Source organism: Aythya ferina, assembly GCF_964211825.1.
Source record: "Aythya ferina genome assembly, chromosome: 20".
NCBI classification, from domain to species: Eukaryota; Metazoa; Chordata; class Aves; order Anseriformes; family Anatidae; genus Aythya; species Aythya ferina.
Window position 1 is genome coordinate 6,611,648 of NC_140318.1, and position 25,097 is coordinate 6,636,744.

The window sequence follows — 25,097 nt, forward strand, 5'->3', positions numbered from 1 at the left end:
GCAGCTTTTTTTTGTGTATAAAAAAAATAACGTTTTACGCCAACCCTTGCAACAAGCCATGTCTTGGATGACTTCCTGCCCTAAGCAGTGTCCTGGTTCAGTGCCTGCATCTCCCACTCAGTCTGCCCCCACGTGTTTTGCTGCAACATGGCAAGTCCTGTTACAGCAGGACTAACGTCTGCAGTATTTGCTGTCCTTGAAATAAAAATAAATCAAATAAAAATGCATATTTCTTTCTTGCTAAGGTTTAAATGGAATCCAGCCTCCCAGACAAAACACTGAGAACTTCCTTTTGTCCCCTCACTGCAAAAGATGCCCGTACTGCACATCTGGGCTCACGCTTCAGCCACGAGGAAGGCAGAAGTCATCTTGCACGTAGGGGATTTAGACAAGAGCACAAAGCGCTCATCACTGTCCTTCTGGGGCAAGATGCAACCACCAAAATTTGGAAACCAGATCACAGTGACCCTCTGGAGAGGGTGCAGGAGCTGTGCTGGGCCAAGACGTGCACCTGGCTGGCTGTGACGCACACAGACAGCCAGTGCAGCTGGGAAGAGACCCCTGGCTGCTCCAGGAAACCCATGGACCGCCTGGCGGAGGTGAGCAGGATGCTTTCTCAGACTCACTCGGACACCTGTGATGCCGGGATATCCAGGAGGCCCTTCTTTTCCCTTCAGTCCTTCAGTGCCTTTTTCTCCTTTCTCTCCTTCCAGGCCTTGCTCTCCTTTGTCTCCCTGTGGAAAAGAGAAAGTGGGAGTTTTCATACCCACACCATGCACGGATCACCGTAAATGCCTCTCGCAAGGTAAAAAAAACACCACATAATTAATATTTCAGGAGTCTGGGAGGAAGAGAGCCTGCAACCAAAAGGATGAATGAGGATGAGTCATAATACACTTGACATTTAAAAAAATAAGCAAAACCATTTTTTTTTTTAAAGTTTCTTGGCTGGAGGAGAAGGAACTCCCCCATTACACAGGGTAATGTGAACTCTGCTTCTCCTGCGATGAGGCCTGAACCTCCCACGTGAATGAGACAGCGGACAACATCTGAGAAACTCCCTTGCCTCACCCAGAAGCCCTGAGCTCAGGATGCTGGAAGATTTTAAATAGGACAGGTTTGTCTGGAGCAGCCACCTGGCTCTTTCTGCCAGCAGGAAGCAGCCCAGGGCTTGACTGAACACTACAAAACTGCGTTATCTCACCCTGCGAAGGGTTTGCAGTTGGAGCAATAGGTATCATGCCATGTCTGCTCTTATAGCTGATGGCACGTTTCATGGAGATCATCAAAAGGGCCGATTCTGTACTGAGAGCAGCACCATGCTGGTGCACCAACCAGCCTCGATGGACTCAGTCTTTGCTGTGCTAGAGCAGAGCCACGTCTCTTTGGGTTACAGCAGTGAGCAGCGGCCCTTCTGCTACCCAGAGACAAGTTCAGTTCGAGGAAACCTTGCCTGGTTCAAGAGCTCTTGGGGACAACCGGGGTGGCAAAAGAATACAGACAACTTGACTGTCTTTAAGGGGGAATCTTTTGGTCCAGCCCTCAGAGATAAGCAGAACTAGAGACACATGGCAAATAGCTTAACCAGAGCGAAGCAATAAAGTGCATTGTTGTGGGACCGGCTGCTTTTTCTTTCCATGGAACAAAACTGTTGGCCTGTTTGGAAAGGCCGGCTGTGCAGGGACAGAAATCAGAGTCCTGTTCCAAAGGCAAGGTAGCAAGCTCACAGCAGTCAGATAAAGAGAGCGATGCAAGCCCTGAGCAAGCACCTGGGACCTTGCCAAGAGGAAGGGGATCTGATTTCTCTCCTTGCAAACAATGTTCTGGTCAGCGGTGCAGGGGATAATGATGGACAATTCTTGATTTCCCCTGCCAGCCCCAGGAATTCCTGATTAGCTGGAAATTCAATCTGTAAAAACTCAAATAAAACAGACAAATTGTTGGAAACTAGATCTTGAAGGAGTTGACCTTTTTGGAGATCTGATCACATGCCAAAAATGTGGGTAGAGGAGTGAAACACGAGGAGTCCATTATGTGTGTCTGCAGGAAAAAAAAATCTTCACTTCTTATTTCTAAATAAATTAACCCATCAAAGAAGTGAGGGGATCAGAGACGAGGGCACGCTGCACCAGAATGCCCTGCCTGCTGCAGACCCTTTGTATCACACATCTTACCTTGATTCCATCTGGCCCGGGTGGTCCGCTGTCCCCTTCCAGCCCTGGTTCTCCCTGCAAGACAGAAGCAAGCAACATAAAGCTGTGCCCACACACTCTTTTTCTGCCCCCTCCCCCCCAATGCCTTCAGCAGATGATTCATGGCAGCAGGTCAGGCTGCAGCAAGAGGAGCCCAGGCCAGCACTTCTGATGTGTCCCATCCCATGCCCTAACGCTGATCGAGCTCTTCCTTGGGCAAGAGCAGCAGCTCAGCCTCCTGCTCTGTTCTGAGCTTTTTCTCCATAGACCCAGCTGTGGAGAGGAGCTCTTTCCCTGTGCTGGAAAGGGGACTCAGTCTGCCCTCATTTCACCTGGGGCTTCCCCATCCTGCTCCAACAGCTGATCTTGGTCCCGAAAAGGGACAAGAGCCATGGCCAGCTTCAGTCCATGAACTCATCCTGTCCCTTCTCCCTCCCATGTGGCACGGAGCAGCCAGTGCTGCCCTGCCTGCTGCCTCTGGGATCTGGTGTAAGAGAGGAGCCCGAGCAGAAGGTGACTGTACTCACTCTTTGACCGATGAGGCCTTGCTCTCCAGGAACTCCCAGCTGGCCAGGATCACCCTAGAAAGAAGGCACCACAGACATTGAGATGCTGTTAACGAGTATGGAGTGCTTCCTTTTGCGCTGCTCATTTTGGCTTTTTGTCCCTGTGCTCACACAAACACCTTCATCTTGCAAGGTTGGCATCACCTGCACCTCCTGCACCCCTCGGGGGCTGGAACAGGGACACCCACCAGGACAGGGCATGGAGGAGTGGGGCTGGGATGGGGGTAACGTTCCCTGCAGCAGCCATACAGCGCTGTGCTCTGCACCCATAGCTAGAACAGCCCTGGTATCACACCAGTGTTGTGTCTTGGTGAGCAGTACTGGCACAGCACCAGGACTTCACCCAGAGCCAGCAGGCCAGGGGTGGGTGACAGATGGGAAGGGGACATCGCCAGGGCAGCTGGCCTAAAGTGACCAGAGGGATATCCCATACCGTGTGGTGTCACACTCAGCAATAAAGGGTGGGAAATGGGAAGGGGAGAGGGGGCTCTTGTCTTTTGTTATGAAAATGTCTGTCCTCCCAAACAACTGCTACATGTACCGAGGCCCTATTTCCCGGGACATGGCTGAACATTGCTCCTTGATGGGAAGTAGAGAATAAATTGTTTTTCCCCTCTCTGTGCTTCCACGCAGCCTTCACTATTTTTTTTTCCTCTTCCTGTTCCCTTTAATTAAATTATCCTTATCTCATCCCAGTCTCATGGAGGAGACAGCCAACTGCTCTCCAAGCCCCAGCATGACTGCAGAGGGCAGAGAAGATCCACAATCTTCAATGGGCCCCAAATGAGTGACCTGAAGGTGTCTGGAGCTGGCAGATGGATCTTGGTGACAGGCTGCGAGGCTGGGATTTCCCTCTGAGGGTACAAGGGACATGGGGCAGCTGCCTCCCATGTGTGCCATCCAAGATAACTGCTTTGCGAGGAAGAGAGCTCAGGAAATGCAGTGACAGGGGCAGAAGGGGAAGGAGTTGTGCTGTCAGGGGGCAGAGGGGTGCTTGTGCAAATCACCGTGTCCTGCTCCAGGGATGGCAGAGCAGGGGCAGCCGGGAGCACGGGAGCTGAGACAGCCGCGCAGTATCAGGACGCCACAGACACGGTAGCACCAGTGAATTGTCAGAAGATTTGCCAAGGAAAACATGGCATAGGATGGGGCTGGGGGTGGGGAGCGAAGAACAGCGAAGAGGAAATTGCATTTAATCCCCACACAGAGACTGTTCACAAGCTCTCCACACAGGAGCAGACCTTCAAACCAAGCCGAGAGGGGGACAAAATAAAATAAAAACCCCTCTGAGCTGCTCTGCACAGGGATTTTGTTCAAACAAAGAGATGGTTTTTATAGGCCTTTCCATGTGGACAAGAAGGTGCATTCATGGCCCTGGAGCAGGGCTCCCTCCCCCATAACCCTTAGAGGAGCTCAGTCCCCACATAGCTGAGGCTTGGAAACTGTGGCAAGACCTTGTCTGAGGGTATTTTACGCTTGAGACCTTCCTAAGACTCTTCTTGTTTCACATCAGAAGCTGCCTGGATCTCTGGGTCTCGAGGACTCGCTTCTCTGCTCAGCTTTTAGACCTGTGAAAGAGCTGAAGTTTATTGCCACGGCCCTTCCTCAGCTCAAGGCAGAAGATCCCTGGGACAGAGCTTGTCCCTGGCACTGACAGCTTCCCCTGCTGTGATGGAGCTCAGGAATTGGTAGCCAAGGGCTTGAAGTTAAAATGTTTATTTATTTTTTTCCTTTTAACCTTATCTTTATCGATTGTGCTGTCTACATTGGCTGCTGGAGGGTGAGCCTGCAATGCTACCCACCCCTGTAGGAACCAAAGTGCCTGTTACCTCCCTGCTCTGACAGAGAAATCGCACTGAGGGCTTTTTCTTACCTTCATGCCAGGTTCACCTGCAAGGCCAGGTTGTCCCATTGAGCCAGGCGGTCCCTGGAAAAAAAAATATGAAAAAACCCATTGTAACCAAGTAGAAAGCAAGATCAAAGGCATAATTCCTTTAGCAGAGCCCTCCTGGGATAGCACAGCCCTGGTTGCAGTGTAATTACTTCCCCGGAGCTGGCTCAGGGTATGCAGCATCAAAGAAGCCAGCATCCCCTTGTGCCTGGTCCCTGCGGGGGCTCTGCTCTTCTCTCACGCCCCCAGCCTCCTCTGCCAGGCTCCTCTGTAACTCCTTCCAACCCTCTGCTGGTAACCCTGGCAGAGGGGCTCAGTATCCCTCTGACAGCCAAAAATGAGTGCCTGAGCTGCAAAGTATGGAAAATTAAGGTATAAAAAGGTAGAAGAGAGAATGATCTTGCAAATCGTTCGTACTAGGTGTGCAGCTGCCACTTGCAGCTTTGCAGTCGTGGGGCCACAGTTCCTTAAACACCTTTGGTGCTGAGATCTATTGGGAGCTTTAATCTTTGTACATTTTCTGCTACTGCTGGTAAGAATGGGGAATGACAGTCTGGAAAGCAAGCCCCAAGATGTGACAGCAAAGCTTGTCTTTAAGGGATTTGAGGGCTTTATTTTCTTATAATACTTGCTTTCTGGACAACAATCCCCCTTCTCTTTGCAGCTAGGAATAAAGGAAAAAAGAGCATATAGTCAAAGGGAGCACTTGGCTGCACAGGGAATAAAGCCAGTTCCTGGCTTGCTGAAATGGATTTGGGCAGAGGAGGGAGCAGGGTGAGTGCTGGGTTTATTAACAAATGGTCAAGTCACGCAAAGAGAAAACTCAAGCTCCAATGAAAGCAAAAATCCTGCTTTGGTTTCCCCAGCAGTGCCAGTGCAGGGAAAGGCTCCTGGAAGAGACACAGATTTGAATAAACCTCTGTACTTTCTTGGTTGGCAGCATCCAGAGAGGCTTGGTAGCAGCTTTCCAGCTCCCCAGTGTGGTTTACCACGCTGAGAGCTCGCTCCATCCAGTCTAGCAGCCATGAGAATGGAAACTTTCCTGACTCATACACTTTGCAGTAGACTGTATTAAAAGGCACCTTTGCTGCTGTTTCCACAACCAAGCGAAACATCATGGCTGCTTCACAGCTCAGGACCTGTGGAAGGAGCTACCCAAGGGGACTGGTACCCCGGTATAATCAGCCAAAACTCTAATATTTCAACGAGAAGCAAATAAGGCCAAGACTGTGAATGAATTAGGGGCAAGTCATGGAGGCATCTCCTGCATCAGGGCACTGTTTGGCAGCTGCTGCTGCCTTGGTTATGGTGTGTTTGTGCCACTGCTTCGTGGCAACAGCAACCCAAAAAGCACCGTCAGCAGCGCAGGCGTTTCTCTGAGCTCCTTCCACTGGCTGCAGACCTCTGATGGGACTGCTGCAGCAGTCCAGGCTGGCTGACAAAACTGTGCCTGGTCAGCAATGGGACTAGTGAGGGAGGCAGAAAAGACCAGTTTTTATTTTGAAGGCTCTATTTTGTTTCTGACTCTGCTCCCTGGTACAGAAGTGGTCCCTGGAGTGGTGGTGGAGCCACGCCTGAGGTGTGCTTGCTGGAGGGTGGCCAGCTTTGCAATGTTTCTCTTGTTGTGGAGATGGGGCTGCCCACCTACCAGCGGGGTGCCCATGCCCTGAGATGAAAATGATGCTCGGATTTCTGGCTCTCACTGTTTGCTTTGGAAGTTGATATTCAGACTTGAGGGAAATCCTTCCTGCTCATGTCCCTGGGTGTGAAAGCTTTCACCTCTGCACCCTTGATTCTCCCTCAGTCCTGCCACTCTCGATGTAAAGGGAAAATAAATAGGAGCAAAGACCAGACCTACCTTATGCCCGATTTCTCCCAAAGGCCCAGGTGGCCCCTGTGGTCCTTGTGGACCCTGGAAAACAGAGACACAAGGCTCTTTTCATGCAACTGTTTTCCCTTCTGAAGGGCCATCATTTCTGCAGCCTGTAAGATAAAACACTGGTTCCCTCCCACATCACAGCAGAGCTACGCAGTGTGCCAGAGATGGCCAGCAAGACGGAGGGACAGGTAATGGGTGCTCTGAGGCATCAAAACAGGCAAACAACAGCTCAGAAGGCCCTTCACCTTTCTGGCTCCAACCTAGAACAACCGCTGATGGTAACCTGGAAGTGTCTGGTTAATCCTCTCCCTCCAGTCTAGGACAGTCCCGCAGACACAGACAGCAGAAGGCCCCTCACCTTGTTTCAGTGGTCCTGCTGGCTCTCCTGCAGGTCTGTCTGCACATTTCATCTCCCAGTGCCTCCCTCAAAGCTGCAGGCTCAGTTCTGACACCGTCAGACTCCCTCCTGTTCCCCCCTCAGCCCAGCCCAACTCTTCTCATTACATCTGACCCTGTCCAGACCCAACATTGCATTTCTTTCCTCTCTTCCCCTCCAAAATCCAGCCCAGACTGTATCCCACACTGTCCCTGGTTGATCCACAGTCCCCTTTTCCTTTCTAGGGGTTTGACCGGATCTTTCCTGAGGCCTCCTAGAACTCAAGCCATGTCTTTCACATCTCTGACCACACTGGAACTGGCCAGGATGGAGATGGGAATCAGTAGCGGGGACAAACAGACAGAGAAAGAAATGAAGACTGTATGTGCATGGAGAGACAGATGGAGAGAGAATGGTGAGACACTTGCCGGGTCGCCTGGTGCCCCTTTTGCTCCTGGAGGTCCTGAAGGCCCTTGGATACCCTAGAAAAATAAACGACACCAAGGTTAGCTCCAACCCCATGGCAATCCTTCATGCTTCATAGCAGTGACATGCAGTAAGAAGAGCGGAAAGGTGGCCCTGTAAGTGTGAGACACTCCAAGTTCTTCCTCCTGGACCAGGAACCAAAATATAAGAACTTGAGTAAAAACGAGTTTATAAAAGAAAGCACCAGTGATGGGCACTTACTGGGAAGCCACGCGATCCTGTCTCCCCAGTCTCGCCCATCTTCCCCTGTGAACACACGGTTACAGCCATTAGCAGCTGGAAATGTGCTCGGACACCTGCAGCACTTTGGCCAGAAGCTGCAGGTCTCTGGGCACCGTCGGCACCCCCAGGGGGTTTGTGCCTTGCTGGAATTGGCAGGCACTGGGTCCCTTAGGGGACGTACCTGCAGCCCTTCTGGCCCCATCTTGCCTGGCTCCCCCGGACGGCCCTGCAAGGCAAAAAGACAGCACACGCTGTATTGGTGAAGCTCTTTGCCTCACCCCACCTGCTCTTGTGTTTTTCTGCATCAGATATCCACACCAGTTCCCTGCAGCTTTTGAAAGGCCAGACGCCCAGCATCCTGCCCTGAGGAGCACCCCAACCAGTGGGGAGTTTGGGCAACTGGCTGCATGACCTACGTCCTTTTGAGCAAATGCTGCTTTGGAGGAAGATTTTGCTCTGGCTGCGTGGAGGACTCATTCCTGCTGGCTGGTTCTTGTGGAGCCATTGGACAGCCCCAGTTTCTGGAGGAGGATGGGACTTTGGTCTGTCCAGGGTGTTTCATAATGCTGCTAAGAGCAATCTCAGCCAAGCTGGCACTCACCTTGGCACCTCGTGACCCCGGCTCGCCTACTGGTCCATCAGGCCCTCTGGCACCCTGGAAAAAGGAAAAGAAGGGAAAATAAATTAAGAAAAAGAGGGAAAGAAGGAAGAGCAGAAGGAAGGTTCCTTTGCCACTGTAATCAGCAGTGCAGCCTGTGTTTGGGGAAGGTTCCCAGCCTCCCTGCTGCAGCCTGACAACTCCCACCTCCACCAGGTGAGGTTTGGGGCACACAAGGAGATGGCTCTGGGGAGCTCCACCTGTGGATAACTCCAGCCTCAACCACCATGGCTGTCCTTGCACTTCCAACCCTTGGGGCATTTGGGCTTTGCAGGCAGGGCAGGGCTGTAGCTCAGAGGTTGAAGTTTGGGTGCCTGAGCTCCGCTCCTGTGCTAAGGCTTTACAGGATTTGTGTAGAGGATACGGCTCATGGGGAATGCAGCAGTCACCCCAGCTGTGGAAGGACACTGAGAGCAGCCCTGGGGAAGCCAACCTACACCTCGCTGGGCTGAGCAGGGCAGCTCGGAGCCCAGGGCTCAGAAGATCCCTTCTGTGTTTTGTTCTGCCTCATTTCTCACCATTCACCAGCACACTGCACCAGAACACTTTTTATTACCCTTTCAACTAACCACCAGCTGCAAACCAAGACCAGAAGAGAAAGGCACGTCAGGAACAGCCCAATTCTCAGACACCACCTCCATGCTGATGGCTCTGCCATGCACAGGGTCACAGTCCCAGCCTTCCTGGTATCACAGAATCACAGAACGGTTTCGCTTCCTTCCTAAAAGCCCTGCTGGTCCACCTGCCCCATGGCACACCACCTGCCTCATGGTCACAGTTGGGGCAATGAAGCTACAGAGCACACGGAGAAGCACAAAGCCCCTGCCACACAGCCCCTTCACAACTGTCCTGAGTCCCAGGGCTAAACCTGCTGGCAGCTGAGTTCATTACCTGCTATTTAAGGAGGGGGCAGCTGCTAGGAACCAGGCAGGTGCTCATGCTTTTATGCCTGCTGGGAGGGGAGCAGCCAGGTTGTGCCTGCTCTGGCACCTCTGGTCCTGTGCCAGCACCTGGGTGCGTGCGGGTGTCCGACAGGCTGGGAGCTCCCGAGGTGTATGTGACACTGCTGGCACCCACGTGAGTATGGACTGCGAGCGATCCCAGACCCCATGAGCTGAAATTGCACAGCTCGTGGCACGGCTCTGGCATCCTGCAGCAGGGGATGATGTTCTTCCAGAGGGTGCTGAGCCAGGAGAGCACTGGGCTTGGTGAGAGAGCACCTGCGATGAGCATCCGAGCTCACGGTAGCAGAGCCCAAGGTGCAGCCCCCTGCATCCTCCGAACCCCAGAAACCCATGGGTCAGTCTGATGGGGAATAAACAGAGAGGGCAGGGAAACAGAGAAGTCCACAAAGGGCATAGTAAGGGACTGTATTAACACATGGCGTGTTCGTAATCAGGCTGTGATCTCAGCTGGGACTCCGAGGCGCTACTGCAATATAAATAATAAATAATAACACAGAGCGGTGCTAGAATGTAATGGTAAGAGGAATTCTGAGAGCAGGCCAATGTGGAAATAGGGAAAACAGGAGCCAATGCGCTTAATCGGGATGCAAACCGAGTGCCAAAAGTAATAAGAGCGTTAGGGAGCCAACGCGTTAGAAAAGCAACTCCAGTATGACAGGCGAAGAGGGAGACGCACAAAGAGCGGCAGTGTAGCAGCAGAAGATGTACGGGAAGCTTCGCCAAATTATTACAGCAGACAAACACTGTCCATATAAAATAATGCAAAAACTTCTACTGTGCTTGGCAAACCCCCGTGCCGCTGAGCGTACCAGAGGCGGAATAACCAAGAGCCTGTGCTGCATGCCAGCAGCCCACGGCTCTCGGTGCTCTGCCTGCTCCACGGGACGGATGGACAGAGGGGAACTGTGCACAGGCAGGGATGGCACAACCAGAGGGGTGACACTGCCACCACGGCTGCTATTGTCAGCTCCAGAGGCTGCTGCCTTGGCTCATGCTGCCCACAAGACCCCAGAGCAGATTTTACTAACCCATGTCCCTGAGAACCGCAAAGAACAATGATATAAAATAGAAAGCTGTTCAACACCAGGGCTCCCGACAGCTCCAGCTCTGTATGTTGGAGCAGCGGGAGAGCAGCACATGGAGGTTTGGGGAGCATGTAGGAGACCCAGAAAAACACAAAAACCTGCCCCAGGCTGGGAATTGGGCTGCCAAAGACAGTGGGGTGTCAGCACGTGGATGGCACCGGCACACTGCTACCCAGCTCCTTGCCCTCCTTCGAAAACTAACCATCCTCCTTGGCTCTGAGAAGCGATTTGGTTGTTTGGGGCATTACACCTGTACTAGCCAAGACAATGGGTTGACCTGCTTGTGCAGAGGGGAAGGGTTCAACAGCTTGGCCCTGGTTTTACAGGATGAAGGAACAGGGTCCAGAGGCAAGTGGGACATGGGAACGGCAGCAGTGACCCTGGTTAGAGGTCTCCGCTCCAGGACAGGCTGCCAGGAAAGCAAAGCAGGATGCATCTCGCCCCTTCAGAGCCATCTTCTGCAGCCTGCCCTGCCCAGCCCCGGGGTTTTCCACACTGCTGGAGGCTGCTGGGTGCTCCCAGCCCTTCGGCTGGCCGGGGCAGTGTTTGCAGTATCCGCGTTTCCTCCAGCAGAGCCCTGTCACCAGCATGGCAGGACCTGCCAGGGCAATCTCCCTTCGCAGCAGTCACCTGGCTAATCCCATCACAACACATCTCATCAGCCTCTGACCTGCCGGAGGAGAAAGTGACCCCGTGTTCACAAACGCATGTGGCAAGCTTCATCTTCCCCAAGCCTCCTGGGCTGAAACCCAGGATGAAGGCTTCCCCTAATTCGCCCTGACAGGAAAGGCTACGTTTAGCCAATTAGCGAAATCTTTTAAACTCTTTTTTACTGACAACACTGGTTAGAGAGGGGTGAGCGAGGTCCTGGCGGCTCTCCAGGAGCATCCCATGCCAAGCGCCGCGGCGCGCAGCACACTGCCTTCCCCTGCGGCCCGGCTGGGCACACGAGGGCAGACGCGGCACACACTCGTCCCGAGAGCACGGTACGGAGGGTGCAGAGAGAAAGCAGGATTTGGTCACCAGCCCAGCACCTCCAGGAGCCCATGAACAGAGAAGGAAGCTTCTCTTTAGTTGTGTTACAATTCCTATGGTGGTATGCAGCTCAAGAGAGGTCCTGATGGGCCAGGGCTGTACAAGCAGTGCGAGCTCTGGGCAGATTTACAATGTAAAAAGGAAAAAAAGGAGGGTTAAATCATGATCTGTCTGCTCCTTTGCACATGGACTGCCAAGGCACAGAGAGATACAGGTTTGTGGCTGAGGGAGCATTTGAGAACCCGCTCACCTGTTTCACCAAAGCCAGGTGGGATGAAAATGCAGCTCCAAGGCACTGCCGTGCCCATCCCAAAGCAGCTCACCCACGGTCAGTGCAGGGATGTCCTGGGGCAGTGCCACCACGGCACAGGAGCCACTAGACCAAGTGCCACCCCTCATCCAAGTGTGGATACGTCACTGTCACAGTGTGGCCAAGTGGAAAGCAAGCAGATGACTCAGCTGGAGCTTGGAGACATCACTGGTCTGCAGCTAACATTTCCTCCAACACTTCTAATGCTTGTCAGCCAATTAGAAAGAACAATTAGGAGCAAACCAAAAATGCCTCTGCTATTTCTCCGTAAGCAACTTCTCAGCTACGCCTGGAATAAGCAACTGCTTCCAGGTTTGTTACAGAACACCACAAATTCCCAGTGTTTAAAGTCCTGCAGTCAGTGCTGCTGCAAAGCAGCGGGGCTGGGTGGCAGGAGATAGCAGTCCCCCCGCACGGAGGGTGCAGATGTGCCCTTGTTGCCTCCTCTTTGCAGGCTGCACCTGGGCAATGCCTAATGCAGGAACCTGATGGCTGGATGGAAGAGAGAAATGTGCTCTGGGACCTGAAAAGCGCCTCTGTCAATATCCAACATCCCCTCCAGGGAGGGTAAGATCCTGTTGACATGGACAGACACACCTTGGCCAGAACAGGGCAAGGTCACTTTACAGAAGGATTTCAGGTGTGGCTTTATGTATGAGTTGCAAAGTTAGTGCTCCAGTCAATATTTTGCCTTTTGTAGAGGCTCTCAGTCAATTCCTAGGCTCCTCAATACCAAACTCCTCAGCAGAGGACGCTGGAGGCCAGGCACTGTCCTCCTGCATGGAGCTGATCGTCAGAAACAGGCTTTGGAATATACAGGAGATAGAGTAAGGGACCGGCAGAATCAGCCTCCTCCAAACACAAACCTTGACGTGGCTAAGCAATTAGGTTAAACATGTGCACGGCTGTCGTTATGTGAATGTTACCCACGTGCCCAGGTTTTACACTGAAGGATGAAGAAGGGAAGTGAGCCTGGACTCGCAAGTCCCAGTTTCTCATCCTCTCTCCAAGAGAAGAGAGGAAGCCACGTCTGTGGGACTGATTAAAACAAAGAGATAAGGAGGAACAACCGTCTTGTCATGACTGAAAAGAAAGTTACAGTTCTTAAGGAAATTTCTTTTCAAAAGTTGTTCTTCTATCTCGACAACACAAAAGCTATCACAACGTAAATACAGGCCCCCAAAAGTCTCCGTTGTTCTTTACAATCAAAACCATACTTGCTATTTACATTTTCTTCAAAAGTGAAATTACTTTAACGAAGCATCCACAGAGCTCATGGAATCCACAAACATCTGGCAGAGGCTGCATTCATGTTTCCACTCTGAATCGAATTACACCCCTTCTGTAAACGGGGACAGACAGAGCGTAATGCCTGAAATTACAACTGGGGGATCGTTTCCCCATCCTGAGAAAACCAAGAGCTGGAATAGCAGGACAAACTAAGCAAACAAAGAATAGCATGTGCCTGGAATCTCTTCTGAGAGCATGAAGAGAAACAAAACGTGAGGGATGGAGATACAAACCAGAAATCCTCCAGGCATGAGATCTGCTGGTCCTTACAACAGCAACGTTCCCACATCGTACTCACTGAAATCTGTAGGATTTCAAAGCAATGCCCGAGTTCCTTCCCTCTGTTGGGGATCTTAGAAAGGATGCCTGTCTTGCAAATTCTGTAGGGATTGTGTTACTGTGGTTCTGGAGAGGAAACGCAGCCTGTGGCTGCCAAGCTGAGCATCTCTACCATGTGGTATGTCGTTTTGGGGATGGACATCGCTGGTGGGAGCTGCTGCCCTGCAGGATTGCTCCTGAGGGTTTGGCACCCGATCCAGCTCCATCTGAAGGCAGGTCCCTGCTGTGCCAGCCCACCTCCTGCCGTGGGAGCTGAATCCACCTTGGCTCTTGGTTTTACTAGCAAGATAATAAATATCCATCTCCTTCATCACTCCTGCCAGTACAAGTGGAGCTGAAAACGGCCCGTCAGCCGTACTCTCTTTGTGGCTTAAGGACTTTAGGCCAAAAGAGATGTAAGAAGCTGAACAGGAGTTACATGGGTGAACCTCCCATGAGCCAGGAGCCCAGCACCGCAGGTGTGTGCTGCTCCTGCTGTAAGGACAGGCTCGGTGCTGGGGGCTGGGAGGAGGCAGTGGGGACTCCGCTGTCCCTCTGTACGCTGGGCAGAAATGCCCAGTGCTCCCAGAAGACCCACCTCTCCGAGAGCCCACACAGCCTGGGATTCATTCAGAAGGCATTTCCCGTTCAGCTCTGTGCTGCAGTTTTACCTTGAGATATTTTCCGCTGTCCACTCAAGGCCTCCCGTGGCAGAACGCCTCCAGTTTCTCATCTGTTGTGCTCACTGAGAGCCCGGGCAGCCCAAATCATGGCTGCGTAGCAGAGAAACCTCACTCTCAAGGGACCCCCTGAGAGAGGAGCTGGGGACTGAGACCCAGGAGTCTTCCCACTGAGGGGAGCAGAGCCAAGGAATTTTCTTCCCAGCCCCACACTAAAAGCTGAACCCTGATATACATCTGCTCAGCTTGGATGTCTTTGGTGTCCGTCTAGCTGTGCTTTTAAAGGTTACAGCAGTTCCAGGGTACATAACTCTGTGGTTATAAAGCTTTCTAGCTGGTTATTCCATTTCCTTTTGCCAGTCCCAGCTACTTGAATGGAGTATGAGCTCTGGTAGAGGGAAACATTTCGCTGTCCTGAATTCCCCAAGCAGGAATTGCAGTAGAAGCAGAGTCTGGGGGTGGGTAAAATGTTTAGTTTACTCCAGCCTACGTCTTTGAAAACAAAACATGGAAACAGATATCACAAGATCCTTGGAGGGAGAAATGCAAAATATGTTGTTGTTGGGGCCTTCAGCAGAACCCATGTGTGCTTGTTATTAATACTTTGTAAAGCAGCTGGACAAAGGGAAAAACAACCCACAGCAGAGATGCTCCTGCAACGAATGTCCTGCTGAAGAAGAAGAAAGATTGAGGAGCTCAGTGGGACATGAGCTGGATGTCACAGCCAGGAAAACAAGCAGCTTTGGCAGGTCTAGAGGTCATTCTGCTGTCGGCTGTCACCCAAATGGAGCAGGAAGAGCCACAGATGAACTGACACTGAGTGTGAAATATTCATCTGGTGTAAGGGGTGCTCGCAGCGCTGTCAGCAATGCTACCCAGTGCCATTCGCCAGTGCTGAGCTGGGGGCCTGCTCTCCCCACGCAAAGCACGTATTCACACATGCTTCATGGTGTGGCACTGTTAGATACGCACAGATAAAATCAGAGCTTGTGTTATGGACTGGAAAATCACACGGGAAGACAGGACGTGCTTGTACCTTGCAGCACCGACAGCACACAGCACACCTTTCTGAAACCACGCACAACACTGCCAGAAGGTGTGACTGCCTCCAGCGAGGCTCAACGGGGAGGCTCTTCTGCTCCTTGTCAGCCCCATTTCTGCCAGCCTCAGCTCCTGATTCTATTTCTTAGCACAGCATATCCTGCTGTATCTGCCTCTGGTTAAATCACACCACACCTCAGCTGCTCACTGTCCCTTGGCAACAAAGGCACCTTGTTGGTCCTTTACCTGCACACTTTTCCCCAGCTGAGGCCCACCCTCAGACGACTAAATCTTTACCATCCTCCCCAGAAACATCCATAAACCCTGTCTGACATTGCAGGTGGCTGGAAAAGCCAAGAGGGACTGCTTCCACGACAGACCACACTTGAACACTCTTCTGCTCATCCTTGGTATTCGCGTCCCTGGTAAGACTTGCTTCAGTGACCCTTCTACACAGCAGAAACACAGCTGAGGAGGTGCTGCCACAATCACTGCTCATCTTCACACCCCCAAACTACTCCACCAGATTCCTCTTCCAAAGGCTGAAAGAGGAGAGGCGTAAAAAATCCATGGGAAGCACTTACCCTGCGGCCCTTCATCCCTCTGGTCCCTGGTGCACCGCGGACTCCTGCTGGACCCTGGGAGGGGAGAGAAAACAGAGTGAAGCTGCAGGAGGAGGCAGGCAGCACTGGGGGTGAGACCCCACGTCCCCGTGTGATCCCCAGGGGACATGGACACAGAGCCTGGAGCAGCCACTTGGCTCCCCGAGCGCTTGCCAAAGATGTGGCCATGTTTCCTCGTCTGTAAATGGTCTTTTTGTGAACTCACCGATTGCCTCTCAATTATCAACATTTAGGCCAAGGATGCTGGCTGAGGTTTGTAAGCTTAAGTATCTGCAGCCTGTTGTCTGTGTAAGTGGTATGATTTGAAGAGAGGCTGAGGATCCAGAATTCCCTCCAAAACTATTAAAAGCAGCTGTTGCTCGGTGTCAGTACAAAAAATAATAATAACCAGGATGTGCTTTTCAGTTGTCCAAAATCAGGCACCTCATTGTAGGTATCCAAGTTTGACCCTTTCAGCCAAACTCTGATTTTATTTTCAAGTAACTGTTGTGCTGCTAGTGCTGCACAAACATTCATGCTGGCAGACAGACTAATTTCATTCAGACTGTTGGTGTTGAGGGTGATCCTGTTCATCACACCCTTACAGAAAGGCTTCATGTTGTCATTTATCCTGAATTTGTACATGTTTGATTCATTAACATGCATACAGGAAATACAGAAGAAAATTAAATAGCTATTCTTCTGTTCAACACGTATCAGTTTCAAACACTGAATGATGTGTTCAATTAACAGGACTTATTTCTACATTACAACTTGAATAACCCATATTTGAAGTTGGTGCCTTTCTGCTGTCAGAAAAGAAAACCTCAGAATGACACATTACATTCTTACTCTCTCAAAAATTCCACATCAAGTTTGCTATTTATATATTCAGAGTTTTTGCCAACTGTCAACCCTGCAAGCTCCACCAAGGCCTAGAACAAAGTTGGACTGTGATCTTCCTTCTGCTTGTACCACTGCTGCTAATAAAGATCTTGCTTTTGGAGCCGAGTTATTCTGCATGGCATGTAAACCCAGAATACAAATGCTTTGCTGTTCACACTCAAAATGGAAATGTTAGTTTATGGTAACTATATTTGTAATTATAGCACATCTCAGTGTTGCTGGTGAGGTCAGTAGTGACTGGCACGGAGAAGCAGTAGATGTGTCAGTTGCCTGTTTTATGCAGATTTTTATGAAAAACACATACTGAAATGAAAGTCTTTGTTGGCATTTAGAATATTCTCCTGTAAATCTCAGGCTATCCCAAATAGTTATCCCAATGTGAAAAAAAATGAGCACAAAAAGATTAATTGTGGTGGCAAAATTTTGAGGGGAGCAATTCAATACCATGCTCAGAATTTCAAGAAAGTATTTTAGGAGATGAGTGACCTTTAATATACCAGTATGTATACATCATTTTCAAAATTACAAATTAACAGAAAAGATATACCACGATGGTGAGAAGGAAGAGAGAAAATAAATTCCCAAGCCTCAGTGAGCTGAAATTAAGGGCAGATTTTCCTACCATTGCCTATTCCTTTGCTTTCCATTCACCCCCTACCGAATTAAGCAGCCATCAGGGCTGCTGAGGCCCACTGGACAGCTTCATCTCCAAGAGTTTAACAGTTGATAATAAACAACAACACACCACAGGTCTGGCTTCAGAAGCAAATAATGAAGGGTTGTTTGGTGGAGAAACAGGCAGAAACAGCTGGAGTTAATAAGAGCGGGGATTTAATATTAGGGGATTATTTGATTTACTGGCTTTGCGGGGAAGTTTGACTTACTGAATTACAACTTTTTAAATGCAGCCTTGGAGGAAACATTTTGCTTGGATGAACCTGTTGGTTATTTGCCTGCAGGAGAACAGGGCACCGAGGGAAGCTGAAGGACCTGGGATGGTCTCAGCACCCAGAGCTCTGCAGGGAGGTTTCATCATCCCTGGTCAGAGCTGATGTCCTTACCCATACTGTTGTCCCAGTGAGACAAAATTCAGCCCTCACCAAGGGTACTAGTTAGGGGTACACTGGGCAGTGCTTCAGGGCTGAGCTCTGTGCCACAAGGTCAGTGCAGAGCCCAGCTCTGCCCAGGACGTTGTCACGGCCTCTCTAGTGCCTACAGGCACGGAGCCTGCCTAATTCCCTGGCCATCCCCAAGTCACAGAGCAGCTAACGTGCTAAAAAGGGATATCTGAAGATATCCATCTGCCTCCTAGACTTCTGTCAACAGCAAGCGTAAATGCTGCCACGAGGGGCCAGGCAGCAGCTCACTGCTGGGGGCTCTGATTGTAAGGGACTGGCCAGTGCTGTGTTGCTGTTCCTCAGGTCACCCCAGGGCGCTGCTTGACCTCAAACCCTTTCCTTCCATCATCACAATAGACACGCAGCTGTGAAATCTGTCCCTAGCCAGCAGCTGGCTGCAGCTGGTGTGCCCAGAGCATCCCTGAGCTCACTGCATTGGGCAGAGCTGCCACGGGTCTGGAGGCCAAGCCTTTGGCACTGCCCATCTCACTGCTGTGATCTTCCTCTCAATTAACCACAACGTGGGAATTCACACGCTGAGCAAAATCTGTTCCCCGTTCCCACCCAAAGCTGCCTTCCTGCTGGTTCCAGCACACAATGTGCACTGCCTTCACGGGGCAGCACTCGTGCTGCTGGGAGAGCTGGAGCTCCACCTAAACAGAGGCTGTGAGAAACTGGAGCCAGAGTAAAATCTACCTCCTCACCAACTGCTTGCTCCAGCCCCAGCTGCGTGTGCACCAGATGAGCAAATCCAGACAAAGGGCACATCTGGGGGCTGCTGCTCAGCTGCCCCACTCTGACAGCGCACGAGGTCTTGTTCACAAACTGTCTTTTGAACTCAAACCAGCCAGGACACGATTGCTTGACTCAATCCATGAACACCCAGGATATAGGATGCTGTGTAGCACTACGAGGAGGTGATAACCTTTACTTACTGCTGGTCCGGGGATTCCAGGAAAACCCACTGCTCCTGGTATCCCGGGGTGCCCCTGAAAGGGAAGGAAAAAGACATGCCTGGTGTTAGTTCCCGAAATCTGCTCAGCTGTTCTTCCCCCAAGGTAGAAGACAGAAAACGAGGCACTGCTGGCTGCCTGCAAGGTCTGGCAGGTCTGTTATTTGCCAGGGCAAAACAGCTGGGACACACATGGCAAATGCCAGACCATAAAAAACCCAACCTCAACTCTAGCAGCAATATAAGCAGCGAGATTTTCTGAGCAGCCCAGAACAGAGGGGGCTGAATTAATGTGAAAATCCGTCTTTGGGTCTTGTGCTATGGTATGCAGGGGGTGCATGGCAGAGCAAGACAGGATCTCACTAAGTCCTCTCTGTTAAACTCATCGACAAGGGTCCCCAGAGAGTGGTGCAAATGGCAAAGCAAAGCAGCCTGGCTGTGTGTGCAGGCAGCCCCACATCTCATGCTGGGATGTGACCACCAGAGGTTTGGAAATCCCTGCCCCCAGGCCCTGTCTGGCCCGTAGACAGAACATTTGGGAAAAGATAATCCTCGGGGTGCCTTTGGGTGCCATAGCACCTGGGTAGTTCCTCGTTATCTGTTGATGCAACAGGTCCTCAGCTGCTGGGAGATGCAGAACACACATGGAAACCCAGTGTTACTGGGGAGACTGTTGAACAGGAGTGCTGGGGAGAGGTTACACCTCAATAACCAGCCCACAAATGGCCTCCTCCATCCCCCAGATACAGGACCAGTTTGCAGCTATTCTCACGTAACCAAAAGAGCAGGAGAAGCTGCACCCTTTGCTAGGACAGAGGGAGAGGCAGCAGCAAGAGCGAGAGAATGCAGACTTACTCCTTACCATCGACCCCTTGACTCCTGGAGGGCCCGGGGGTCCCACTGAGCCACGGTCACCCTGCGAGAGACAAAAGTGAATGGGGAAGAGTGAGGAGTTGTGCTAACGAGCACTCTGTGCTGGCTGCAACGGGGATGTAGAGCAATGCAACAACTGGAAGACCCACAGATTGCAGCCTGTGCCGTCAGATTTCCACCAGAGGCTTCCAGTACAGAGTGCTAAGCATCCTCCTTTAGGCACCCACCTCATCAGGGTAGCTAAAGGACTACAGCAAGAATTAGCTGACCCTCTGTGACCCAAGAGATGAGACTTTTCTATCGACTTCAAACCACTGAAGGACAAGAATCGAGCCACCCACTCAGGACCACCTTCGAGTCCAGGCAGTGCTGGGGCTGGATCCCAGAAGAGCTCCTGCCCATCCCACCCACGGCCTGCATGCCTCTGTTCGGCACTACCCCAGTTCCTACACGTCCTGCCCTTTTCAGAGAGATGGATTTGAGAGCTGTGGTCATGAGGGGCTTGCTGAGAGCAGAGAATCACGCTGGAAAAAGGCAGAGAAGCTGTCTGGGACAGATGGCTGGTGATTTCAGGAAATCATAGGCATTTAGGGGTCCCATCCTGTGGCTCATAGTGAGACTGCAGTGCAAACAACGATCTGGAGGCCTGTGTTTATGAGGGATCCGGAGCTGGATTCCTCCTTAGCCCAGCTCCTGCCCTGAAGACACCAGTCCTTTTAAAACAAGCCACCATTTGGCATTAAAATCAATAACATACACCCCCAAAATTACTTATTAATTCCAAAAGTCCTACTTATCCCCACAAACAGAACGTCTCACTTCTCCAAGGACATCCTTGGCCCTTCAGCTCAGCCAAGGACGGGGGATGAGGTGTGAGGCTCTGCGAGCACCACCACACCCCCTGATGCTGTGGGCAGAGCTCTGGCTATGGGATGTCAGCTGCTGCTTTTTGGAGACTGGCAATTCCCACCACGAATGCCTGTGCCCCGTAATGCACCGGGAATTAGGTGTGTTGTGTTTGTGTGCTCGGGGGGATGAAGAGGAGGAGTTAGCAAATGCTGCCAAGGAGTTTACGCCCAAACTCTGACCTACCTTCCAAGGGCTATACTGTAAGGGGAAATATTTTCTGGGCTCTGAGCATCTTATTAAAAAGCAAGCCCCAGAGTATGTGTTGTCACCAGTTGGCCCTTGTAAACCAACGGCTTTTTTGTTTTCCTGTGAATGTATGGATTTTATTAAGTCTGTATTAACCATATTGTTCTCTTTGATAATCTTTGGATTCTACTGGCTTCGGTCTTAAATTTTGCAGCTCTCGGGACAGAGATTGCTGACTCAGCTCTGTCTAATGAAAGCATATTTCCCACTTCATTTAGCTCGCAGCAACATAGTAAGCTGCAGGATGCTATGCCAACTGGAGGCCTGGTCAAGGTTTTGATTTGATGATAGTTATTTTTGTCATCTCCGAGTTTGTGTTGTTAAAGGAGAAGTCTGATAGAAGTCGCAGCTGTGCTGAAGATCTCCTAGGGCGGATTATAAAAGGACAGCCCGGGTTTGCTTGGACACCAGTGTAACATCACTGTGTTACAGTTGGTCTGCAGCTAGATAGAGCTCATGTGGTCAAGGCATTGGCACAGAACAGGGACAGATGTGATACTGGAGTTTACTGGAGTGGGAAAAAGGTCTTCCCATGTCTCCTGCCTGGCAGACCTCATATTTCCCATTCAATTCAGATCTGCAGCTGCCACTGAGACCCACACAGGGCTCACTCAGGCACTGACTTTCTGCGTAACCACCTTGGACACTTCACAGATGCTTTATTCCTATGCTTTCCTCCTGTAAAACGCAGCTCTCATCACGTCCTTCCTTTTACTTCTTGTGTGCCTTGGCAGTTTGGACTGAGCCTGCTTCTGCTACTGCCCCACCAGAGGAGAGCACAGGGCTCCCCAGGGCTGCCGCAGACAAGCAATAAAAAGCATTTGCAGTGAACACAGCGTAACTGTCACAGAGGCTTGACATCATTACCCAGAGGACAGGGCTTGAAGTAATAAAAGAGAGCGAGTGAGCTGATGTGCGGAATGCATCATTTTATGCTCTTTACTATCTTTATGGCTGGACTGTGAATAATTAAGCCACCAATGAAAACCAGCACTCTGCAGCTGAAATATAATGAATGACATAGATGATTTGTCTTTAAAAGCTACCCCTGAATATAATTTTACACTCTAATAGGAAAGGAATTAACGGCCATTTGCTTTTTATGGAAAATAAAGTCATTTTTCTTCCTGGAGGAAGCATGTATCTGTGCTGTACACAAGAGGGCACCAGCCCTTAGCAGCGTGCCCAAGGCTAGCACAGGGCAGGCAGACAGCATGGTCCTTGGTAAAGTGAAGCATTTGGACAGGCCTTTTGCTCGGCTACACGGCTGTGCTCTTTGATGATTTCTGCACCTGGGAATTTGGTGAGCCCTCCTGTCTAGAGCAGGCTCAGCCCTGGTCCTGTGTGACCCTGTTAGCAATGCAGCCTGGGTTTGTGAGCACATCTCTGCACGAATCCATCTGTAACCTAAACCCCTCAGACCTCCCCTGTGACCAGGAGCACAGGGCTGATGGGTCCTTTGTCTCCAGGAAAAACAGAATTGACTGTCAAATACAAGTCTTCTGGCAGATTATGAATGAATACAGCTTAAATAATCGGTGTTTTCAGAGAAGAGTTGACAGCATCTCCTTGGAGGGTAAGGATACTAATTCCTATGCAAAATGGGTGACTTGTGCCTGGCCTACGACTCACTCAGACACCCTGGATGTGCTGCTTTCCCAGCTGGGTGTTACACTGACACGACAACTTAAATCCCTTCAATCTTCCCCCGCCCCAGTCTCCCTCATCCTGCAACAGGAAGAGCAACCAGCTCGTTGCAAGCAACCTTACCTTTTCTCCCACTATTCCAGGCTCCCCTACCGGACCAATGAAGCCCATTAGACCCTGAGGAAAGAGAAAAGCACCATTAATTCTCAGTTCTACTTGCTGTGAAAGTCAACGATTTCTTTGGTCCACCTTGCTGGCTGAAGCAGCAGAGCATCCCTCGAATGCAGCTCAGTAATTCCTCCTGGCTACCAGAGCGCATGGAGCTGCTCCTGGCCATGGGAACGGCTCACTCCACAGCTGGCTCTGCTTTGGGCGCCAGCTGGAACGGCAGCACGAGGAGCTGCAAGAGCCACAACACACGCTATAGGGGATGAGTTAAGCACGTTTCGTAGAAAGGCCGAGGCCGTGGTGTGGCTTTGTTTTGCAAGCATTTCCCCAAACGTCAGCACAGCTTCCCCAGGAGCATCGATAGCGGGAGCTCCTGGGTCGCACAGAGCTGGGACTCACCGTCATTTTTACCGCTGCACTGGCTACGTTTCCTCTGGGTTAACTGAGCCACTTCAGACCTTCGTGCAAACTAATTTTGCCTTGGATAGTATCATGCTGTTGGGACGCTAGTAGGAAATAAAAGTCTGAGGACACAGCCAGAGGGGCCAGCAGGGCAGCAGACCTGCCCCACTACTCAGAACATATCTTGGAAAAAAAAATCTAAACAGGATTTGTCAGCATTTAACAACATTTTGGATAATGAAGAAAAACACAGAACTGCTTTTAATTAGGGAGATGGAAACAAGCTATCTTGAGCTAAGATCCCTGAGAAATGGTGTACAGCACCCTCCCCAACAACCCCAGTGCGTTTCTGGGTCTGGGGATGCAGAAGAGCATCCTCTCTGCCACTGCCGGCTCTCCCGCTACGCAATTCCCATGACCTCGTCCCTAGTCTCAGCAAGGGTCATTGGGAGATAGCTATCTATATTTAGTTAGTCCAGTGAATCTGTAACTAAAGGGATTCGCTTCCTGTTGAAACACTTCCTAACCTGCCCACAGCTGGCAGGGTGCTGTCGGTTCAGCCATGCCCAGGCTTGTTTGACAACATCCTGACGGCTACCGGGAGGTGGCTGCTGGGCATGTCAGAGACAGGAGATGGATTCTCCACTGGTACCATCCTGCTATTTCTCTTTGTAAAAGTAATTCAAAATCTTCATAATAAATTGCAAGTTCTTCTGTTGCACTTCAACACCAAGGAGGTTTTCAAATGGCACCCTCAGGAAAACATCCAGAACGAACAAACGCAACGGGGGGAAAAGCTATACCTGCAAAGCAACGCTCTGGAGTGTGGTCCCAGAAAAGCGGGAGGTTTTCACCCTGATATCCCCTTTCTAAGGGGACAGCAAGAAAAGAAGCAAAGGTTTCCTTGCCATACTCCTGTTTCTTTGCTTTCTCCATCCCCAGCTGGCCCAAGATACACGTGCAGCTTGTAGAGGAGCTCTGTGCAGCCGGTGCATCTCTGTGGCTGTTCACAGCAGTGCTCTGATGGTGCAAGGTGCTACAGAGGAGCTACTCACAGGTTGTGTGTCTTCCCCCTGCCACCAAAAGCCTCTTTTCCATGAAGTTACGCTCACAACATAAAGCTGTGTCATAAAATACCCTCACTGCTATTCCCACATGCGAGACCCAGCAGTTGTATTCAGAGACATAAACCACGACGAGGGTCACTCTCCAGTGCCTTTCAGAGGGAGTAACTTCTGATAATAGCTCCAAATGTCAAGAGTCTTCATGCATTAATGTCCTTCGCATGGTGCAATTAAATATCGTCCTTCAAACCTCAGTGGAGCTCCTCCCCGAGGCACACTGATGGCACAGAAGCATCCCTCCCTTGGATGCCCATCTGGCTGTGCCTCTTGCAGTGAGCAGCCATGCGCTTCTGTGGAGCCGTAGAGCTCTTGTCAGGCTCTGCATGGGAGCAATATCCAGGTGAGAAGCATTTGGAAAAACTCATGGGAGAAGGCAACAAGTGCAGAGCCTGGAGTTAGATGCTTACATCAGAAATTCATCCAGGGATGATGTCCCAGGCAACTGCTGTGCTGCAATGGAAATACTGACTAATCACAGGAAGGCACCAACTACCAGGAGAGCTCTGCTATCCCGCCAGGGACTCCATGTCACCAACCCTTCCATCAGTACTGACATCGTCTTTGCTGTGTCTGAAGCTGCAGCAGACCCAGTGCACAAATGTGCTGCTGTGGCCAGGCTTCACGGAGCGAGAGCAAAGCCGCGCTCCACCGAGCAGCAGATCGCCCGCCGCAGGAACCCAAGGGACAGCAGGCAAACCTGCAGGATCTGCATATGCAAGGTTGCCACTGGGTGGCATTGCTAAAGGCTGCTGAATCAATTATCCCTTTAATTAGACACAAGTGCGGATACATAGCTGATAACTGCTTCAAGTTACTGAGGTTTTCCATAGCCCAAGGCCACAAAGTTGGCAAATGCTAAGGCAGAGGGGAGGATGGAAAAGCAATGAGATGAAACAAGGCAATGTATTGCTAAACAAAAAGGAGATAAACAAAAGAAGCAAGAAAGAGTAAATATATTCATTTCCAATTTATCAGAAACCTGCAGACATCCCTCTCCTTTCTCCCTTTAAGAGAGGGAAGATGCTCTCTAAGATGTTTCTGGGGTACTTAGGTCAGTCCCTGCAGAAGAACAGAGATTCCCTGCTCCTGCAGCAAATGTTGTTACCGGTCAGAACACGGCTATTCCAAAAACATTTCGCAGGGGCTGGGGTGCATC

The 25,097-nt window shown here is 50.9% G+C and overlaps 1 protein-coding gene across 9 annotated transcripts in view; it reads right to left on the bottom strand.

The window, feature by feature from the left end:
- Positions 1 to 25,097, bottom strand: part of COL27A1 (collagen type XXVII alpha 1 chain) — a 197,486-nt gene that overhangs the window by 34,350 nt on the left and 138,039 nt on the right. For all 9 annotated transcript variants that reach the window (XM_084494237.1, XM_084494233.1, XM_084494231.1 and 6 more), the window contains 13 exons: positions 22,371 to 22,424; positions 19,435 to 19,488; positions 18,556 to 18,609; positions 15,579 to 15,632; positions 8,214 to 8,267; positions 7,794 to 7,838; positions 7,592 to 7,636; positions 7,333 to 7,386; positions 6,508 to 6,561; positions 4,632 to 4,685; positions 2,720 to 2,773; positions 2,175 to 2,228; positions 627 to 734 (listed from right to left, as the gene is read on the bottom strand). In XM_084494237.1, coding sequence (XP_084350363.1) covers positions 627 to 734; positions 2,175 to 2,228; positions 2,720 to 2,773; positions 4,632 to 4,685; positions 6,508 to 6,561; positions 7,333 to 7,386; positions 7,592 to 7,636; positions 7,794 to 7,838; positions 8,214 to 8,267; positions 15,579 to 15,632; positions 18,556 to 18,609; positions 19,435 to 19,488; positions 22,371 to 22,424 — 738 coding nt within the window. The remainder of the gene's footprint in view (positions 1 to 626; positions 735 to 2,174; positions 2,229 to 2,719; positions 2,774 to 4,631; positions 4,686 to 6,507; positions 6,562 to 7,332; positions 7,387 to 7,591; positions 7,637 to 7,793; positions 7,839 to 8,213; positions 8,268 to 15,578; positions 15,633 to 18,555; positions 18,610 to 19,434; positions 19,489 to 22,370; positions 22,425 to 25,097) is intronic.